The sequence below is a fragment of the Phaethon lepturus genome, unplaced genomic scaffold, assembly GCF_000687285.1.
Source record: "Phaethon lepturus isolate BGI_N335 unplaced genomic scaffold, ASM68728v1 scaffold23174, whole genome shotgun sequence".
In the NCBI taxonomy this organism is placed as follows: Eukaryota; Metazoa; Chordata; class Aves; order Phaethontiformes; family Phaethontidae; genus Phaethon; species Phaethon lepturus.
Window position 1 is genome coordinate 5,574 of NW_010532894.1, and position 7,694 is coordinate 13,267.

The following is a 7,694-nucleotide window of genomic DNA, read 5'->3' on the forward strand; positions in this document are numbered from 1 at the left end:
GCGATGGGATGAAGTTAAGAGATAGGAAATTGAAGCTGAATGTGTTTTGGCAGAGATGGTCGTCTGTGGAGTTAGCTCCCAAGGGGAGTGGTAAAAATTTGTCTCTAATATTACATTGGCCAAAACACTGGAGGACATACAATGAGGACCACTTCTGTAGTAACAACAACACAGAGTAACTGGCCTTCTTGTTATTCTGGGGTTAAAAGAAAATCCCTTCCATTGCTTTTAGTTGTGGCATTAGCATATGCTATTGATAGAGGTTCAGGTTTTTTTAATAGACAAACAGGAGGTGTATATGTGTGGGCTCTGCGGCACTAGCAGAGATTCAGGCTCCGAGGACATGGGACATTAAAACAGATGGTTTAAAGGGGCAGAAATGGGCTTTGCTCTTGAGCATGTGCATCTTATTATGCTCTGCGAAGGGCTCTTTATCACCGCGCTGCTGCTGGGTCTTTCAGTGTAAATTACTCCCTAGAAGATGACCATGTTGTGTGGTTTGCAGTAGGGACATAGGTTTTTTTGATGTTGACCCTTGTTCACAAGGGGCTATGACACTCTCACTAAAGTTGTTCATGGAAATCATACTGCAGAAAATCATAGTCCCAGGAGTAATGTGCAAGTCATTTAATCCATCAAAGCACACTACCCTCCACAGGAGCACACGCAGACCTGTGCCTTAATAAACCTCTGCACTTTTTGTACAGCACTGATTTTCCTCTTTCTTTCTTGCAGTACAATAAACACCTCTTCGTACACATTGGACACGCTAACCATTCTTACAGTGACCCGTTGCTTGAATCGGTGGACATTCGTCAGATTTATGACAAATTTCCTGAAAAGAAGGGCGGTCTAAAGGAACTGTTTGGGAAGGGGCCCCAAAACGCTTTCTTCCTCGTAAAATTCTGGGTGAGTAAGACATGACATGGAGAACCTCTCTTGTCGATAAGGCCTGTGTTTAGTAGTTAGCACCCTTTGGGGTGCTTGTGGAAATTTCTTCTGTCATCATTTAAAAGTGCAAAGCTGTATATCCTTCAGGTAGGACGCTGGCCCAGAGCCGCTCTTGTTGACAGCTCCACAAGAAGTCTGCGTTGCAGACGACATGCAAAGGCAGATGCGTACCTCAACTGTGCTTGACACAGCTGCTGAGCAGGAGCAAACAGGTAACAGAGCCCTGGTTTGTAAATGGGGAACTGCCATCTAGTGGTCCAAGAAAAAACGGGGAAGCCGCCTGAATGGAGCCTGCTTTTTAGTGTTTCAAACGTTGAACGCTTGCCAAATGCAAATAGTGCAAGTATCAGTCCTGCCATCAGTCCACACTTATGCAGATAGGGCCAAGTAGGATTTGAACCGAGTGTGCAGCGGGACAACTGTGAGCCTGGGAGGGTTCCAGGGTTTTTCTTAAACATTTTTTGGTTGCTAGAGCACATGTGCTTTCCCCTTGCCTTTTTGTTAGTCAGCCATGGGACTCTGCTCCAAAAGTTATATCTGTTCATATCAGTCGTGAGCAAGAGTGAAAAAAGAATTTGAATGGAAGGCTGAGATGTTGTATATTGATCTAGTTTTGATAAATTTCATTGATATATCAGATTTTTATTACTGCATTTACAAAATCTCATGTTAGTGATGTTATAGGTTTGTCTAAAAGGATCATCAAATCTCCAGGCTGGATCTTATGCTTACGCTAAAGCTTCTTCTACTCATTAATTTGTTGGGGTATTTTTTGTGGTACGCTCCTTTTCATAGCAACGGTTATCATCCAGACATTCTAAACTTGTCTTTTAAAACCTCAGTGAAAGGGCCATAGTCAGGGCCTAATTACAGGGTGGACAGGTTGATGCTGAAACCAGAAAAGGATGATCTGGAATCACTGTTTATGATCAGATTTCCTGGTGTTTATGGCTTTCAGTTAGTTTACCTGTGACCTGAAATCCTTTCCACCTTGTACATACCTCAGCCTTTATATCTTGCCAAGAGTTTCTGTGGCACCAGATTTGGAACTGGAAAATGGGAGTGAGGGAGACCCTTTTCTCAAATCTGGGTGTAGAAGGAATAAACCACTGAGCAGGAGCTGTGCAGGACTGCAGAAGAAATCCATTGAGAAATGCATGGGGCTTAAAACTGGGTGTGGAACCTGTAGACCAAGCATTTGAGGGCTGGTTGAGCAAAGAGGCCAGGAACAGGAGGCAGCAGAGAACTGGGAGCTGAAACACAGCAGGCAACAGGAGCCTGGAAAAGGCAGATGAGAACGTAGGGTCAAAAAGAGGGAGGCAGTGGGAAGAGGGAGCATTTGGGATAAGGAGCCTGCAGGGAAACGTAGGGATGAAGGCACACAGCAGAGACAGGTGTATGAGCGGTGGGAACAGGACAAGCGTAAGGGCAAAAGAAATCTGGCTGCAGCGGAATAGGGCTTGGAGGTTAAGTGTCTGTGACCACTAAATACATTTCCTTGCAAAACTTGGTCTTGAACTGAGGACCATCATCTCACCAATCCACTTTGCATAATAAATACTTGCAAAACCCACTGGCAAAATGAATGCCACCTCACTTGCCTGTTTGCAGTTCTCAAAGAGAATGCCAAGCCTCAGACTTTATATTAGCGATGGAAGCAGCAGAGGTTTGTGATAGGGTCATTGATGTATGTGTATTGTATGTTCTGCTTTTTCTCCATGTGGAAACTGATTTTGAGGCGTGCTGAATACTCAAAGATGTAGCAAAGCAAGTAGAGATCTTCTTTGGATCATTCAGGTCTGTATTGGACTCATGACGTTGAAAATTCAAGTGAGTTTCCTCTGCTTGTTCACCTACAAGCAGTGCACACCTTTAACACCCTTGCCTCCGTTCCCCATCTGCAATATGGGGGTGGTAGCATCCCTTCACCTCAGGTGGTCACTGAGAAATCAAACTCATGGCTCTTTCGAAAGCATCAAAATAATGCTGCGAAGCAAACCTTTATAAATTAATAATTCTGTGTTCAGCACAGGTTTTGAGTAGTGTGCAGGAAATAGGGACTGGGCCATGCTGAATAAGGACGACAAAGAAATATTGTTATGGATGCTCAGAGGGCAAATGTGCAGTCGTGTAGCTAAAGACTGTATCATGATGCAGTTCAGCAGTCAGGATGTGCAGGCAACTTCAACATTTCCTAACCTCACTGTGCCTTCTAACATAATGGTCTTTTAATAAAATTTGTGTTGTATTAACTTGGAGATTAAAAAACATACAGTGCTAACATCCTTCTGAGTTATATATTAAAAATGTGGTCAGAACGCCTTCCTGAGCCATGACCTTAAAATAAGCCATTTTCTCCCTCATAGGGGGAGCGAGGCAGAGGGAAGGTGCCAGGGGCAGTGTTTGGATGTAGCGAGAGTCACAATGAATGCCCTTCTAGGAATAAACTTCATACCAGTGCCCCTCAGCTAGAAGTATGTATAGGAAAAACAGAAGATGGCTGTGTAATTAGTCACGAGAATTAGATCCTAAACTGTCAGCACACTATCCTTAATTTCTTTCACCCCAGTAGGATATTTCTTGAGAAAAAAGGACGTTGTTCCCATGTTTATGGGAAGTGTTGAGAAACTGTTCTAAACAGTCATATATTACCAGTGTAAAGCTGGTAAAGGCTGCTGACAATCTTTTTGAACATATTAGTAACTTCAAGTTTATTAATATGAAAATAGATTAATTTATATATTCTTATTCTTTTCTTTTAAATTAAGTACCCACTTCTGAATCAGTATCCACTCTCTCTTTATCATCTGCTACCTCCTCCTGCTCTGAAAGTTCAACTTCTCCCAGGTTCTGTTCATGTTGCGTGGTTATTGCTTACTCACAATACTCTCTCTCACCCTTTATTTAACCATTCCCCCTTTCTCATCCTTTCTGTTGTCTTCTCCCTTCATTATCATTTAACCATCGATGGTTTGCTTAGGGCTCTAAGCTACTGAGCACACCCTAGCATCAGTGTCCAGGGACAGTCCACGTTTTGGTGGAATTTGAGTGCCATGTGAGTAAAAGAGGGCTATGAATTTGTGTTGGGCAAATAAGTACAGGTGAGAAAGCACTGCAAGGAGAATCAACAAAAGAAAACCAGGGACTATGACTGAAAGGAGTTCAGGGAAACTAGAGAAGGAAAGCAGGTGGGTGTCATGGCATGTGGAAGCTTGAAAACGAAGGTGAGGATCTGATGCCAGAAGGGATGGTGAGCCTGTAAACAGATTTAAAGAGAAGTCAGCCTGGCAGCAAAAAAGGGTATTTTGTTTAGACATTGAATCTAGTGTGGAAAGCAAAGATGGGAAACAGGAATACCAGAGACGAGCACTCGCACTGACGATGACTAAGGCAGAAAGTGGCTTAGCTCTGGCAGCTGGAAAGAGTACTCCTCTTGCTCTTTCCCATTTAGTTCTGCTTGAGGCTTCTCAGCAGCATGGTTTTCCCTCTGATCAAGGTAATAAGGTTTGATTACAAAAAAGTGGGAGGGAAAGGTCTGAGATTTTGCAAGAAGACATTTGGCAATTGTGGAGTTGACTTCGCAAAGCATCACAGGTATGGAGTACAAAGCAAAGTGTTGCTTTGCTTTGCAAAGGTTTATCAGTTCCTACAGATTGTATCTCCTGAGAAATACAGCCTGGTGCTGGGAATGGATGAGCTACTGGCCTCAGTCCTGGTCACACATCTGGACATCACACTTTTGGGCCTCTTCCTACCTAACAGTGCAGGAGATATGAAAGGAAGAGACTTCTCCTTTTACACCACTTCAGCCAACCAATCTTACAGCCCTGCAAAGCACTTTCCAGGTCCTAGTCTTGCACCTTGAATGCAGCGACTCTGTTCTTCTGTTTATCCCAGGTAGTCACTGGGAACCAGAGAGTTCAGGGAAGTCACCCCAGAGACAGGCTTTTACAGCAATAGATAGAAGGAGCTTTACTTGGTATGTTTTGCACTCAGTACAATGAGTAAATAAGGAAGAGCATACTAATGATATGGCACAGGAAATTTGTGTGACGATGATATGAAACCGGAGATTACAGGGATATAAAATGAAAACAAAAATAAACGTTCTTAAATTAATGTAAAAGTTATTTGCTAGAACACTGATGAGGAATTCAGACAAGGCTGCAGAGTATCTGCAGCTGAAACCTTTCCCCAGGTGCAGGTTGAGTGCACAATCCTGCTTCTGTTACCTTACTCACTAGCAAAATAAGACCAATCTATGTAAAGCAATCAGATATGATTCATACCACCTAATCTTAATCTGAGTAAGGTCAACATACCTGTTGGTTAGTTTATACTTGAACTGTTTTTGTGACTTTAGAAAAGCACCAAAGTTTTTTGGTCTTTGAAGTCCTGATTAGCCTATCTAAAAGGTAAGTGAATGTGTGTTGCTTCTATTGGTTTCTTTTATTGGTTGAAGTTCTACTCATATTGATATCTAATGCTATCCCCACTGACTACTCGCTACTATTTTTAAATTATCTAATACTAAATAATACACTTAGGCCTCCTGAAAGAGTTCAAACTAAATGATAGGTCACACCTTCAGCTTTACCCCAAAATGTCTGTCTAAAACATTATTGCTGGCCTTGCCTTCTTGGCCCCCGATGCTGATTGCCCAGCGCTCTGCCACCCCTGGGTCTCCACTTCTCTTGCAGGAAGTTGACGGTGCATCCATCCCACTCACACCATCTCCCTTTTGAATCCAGTATCTCTCAGCCGCATCTCCAATACCTTCATTTTGACTCTTGTTCTGAGCGCGTACATCTCCATTGGCTCTGGCAAGGGAATTATCTAGGAAGGCACAAGTCATTATGTCCCTTTATGCCCCTGCTAGCTTCGCTAGCCCTGTAACTTGCCCCTATCTAGCACTAGTTCATCTGGCAAACACTTTTCACTACTAGGAGCACCTTTGACATTAATTCAGCAGCGCATATCTGTCTGCTGCAGCCTAGGCTAAATTCTTCTGCTCTAGCTAGTTACTTCTCTCTCATGCTTTGCCTCAACCCCCAGCTGCAAATTCTGAGGCAGGGATTCCCTTCTTGCATGACTTTTCTGCCTAACCTACAGTATCGTGCAGTGGGTCCATGCCTCCGTTGGGATCCTTGGTGCTGATGTAAACACACCTTGCAATAACAACGCGGCCATGGGTTTTGTGTCGCTGACACTGCCACACGCTCTGCGCCAAGCCTGAACTCTGACTTCTGCAGCTACAGGAACAGTTATGGGAAGCAAATATATCTGAAAGGAGGAGGGATGATTTCTAACTAGTGGCAGAAGGAAAAAAAAACAGCTGATACAAATTAATATCGGGCTGTCAGGCTTTCTGCCGATCTGGTCCACTGGCTTGATTTTAAATGTTTGCAGTAGCTTGAACTATTCTTCAAACTGAGGAAAGCTTAGTCAGAGCTCAGTGCAACTCTGAAATAAAGATCCAAACTCATCTGAAGATGCATGGATGATATTAATTGATGTTTAAAATGAATGCCTCTATTTGCAGGAATCTGCAATGCAAACTAGGAGTTTTAGAAAGTAATGCATATTATAATTAGGGCAAGCTTTTAAAGATGCTTTGAAGTCCTAAACATTTTTGAAATTCAAATGTGGGATGGAAATAAAGGAATCTACACAATAAAGGGGCATTAAATTATGTCCCCCAAAATTTCACTGTTTTATAGATGTAAATATATGCCATAATTAGTGGTAAGTAACATGAGGAGGATGGTTAAGTTTATTCCTATTCTTATTCAAAACAGCTGTGGCATGAAAAATAATGCTCCTTCTCTTTGTGATACACTGGAACAAACAATTTACCCGTGTAATCAGTGCTCAGAAATGGCTTGCGCCTGTGGTCTCCTCCCACCCCCTCCTGAATTTATCCCCATGTGCCTCCAGCCGTCTTAAAAGGTGCAAAGATTCTTTGTGCCCTTCATTCATACACATACAATTGTGGCTACTGCCTTCTTTTTTTTCTTTCCATTTTTTACATGTAATTTATGTTGCACAAGTCTAGAATCTTGGATTTCCCTCCACAGGCACACAGGCACACATGCTCACTCGCCAAAATTTACTGGCAAATGATCTGCAGCTCACAAATGGGATCCGTAAAGCGACTGGGTCTATGGCCAGCATGCAAATATATGCAGAGCAAATTAGATATGGAAGAAAGCAGGCGTCCGTTTTCTTTTCCCCATCACAACCCTCTCGGCGCAGGGAGCTCACGTGGTGCTCGTGGAGGACCCCTCCGCACACTGACGCGAGGGCAGTAGCGCTTGAGGCTGCATCATGAGTGGAAGGGGCCGAGCGGCTGAAAAGGGGGGGAAAGGGGCGGAGCCGCTGGGAAGCCGGCGCGGCTTGGCCCGTCCATCAGGAGCCCAACCATGTGGCAGACCTGGATGCAATTCCTGAGCTGCAGTGCAGCGCGCGGCGAAACGTGCCAACGACCCAGATGCTCCCCTTGGAAAAAATTGCTTCACAATTTGGAATCTCTGCTCTTTGATCACTCTTTGGAGAGGAGGAGGGGAGGCATGATGCAGTCATATGAGTAACACACCTCCCTGCAGTCAGCAGTTGTTAAAACCTACATGTTGTTAATAAGTGACCTTATGTGCTTAATGTTAACTACTGAATGCCAGTGTAAATTGTTCTGGCCCTCCCCAAATCCCACTGTTTCCAGTAGGTGCTGTTTTCCTTCTACTCAG

The 7,694-nt window shown here is 43.6% G+C and overlaps 1 protein-coding gene across 1 annotated transcript in view; it reads left to right on the top strand.

Annotated features, from left to right (window-relative positions):
- Positions 1–735: 735 nt before the first annotated feature.
- Positions 736–7,694, top strand: part of LOC104619217 (transcriptional enhancer factor TEF-1) — a gene marked incomplete at its 5' end in the record, with an annotated part of 14,974 nt that continues 8,015 nt past the window's right edge. Inside the window, one exon of the mRNA XM_010285014.1 lies at positions 736–909. Coding sequence (XP_010283316.1) covers positions 736–909 — 174 coding nt within the window. The remainder of the gene's footprint in view (positions 910–7,694) is intronic.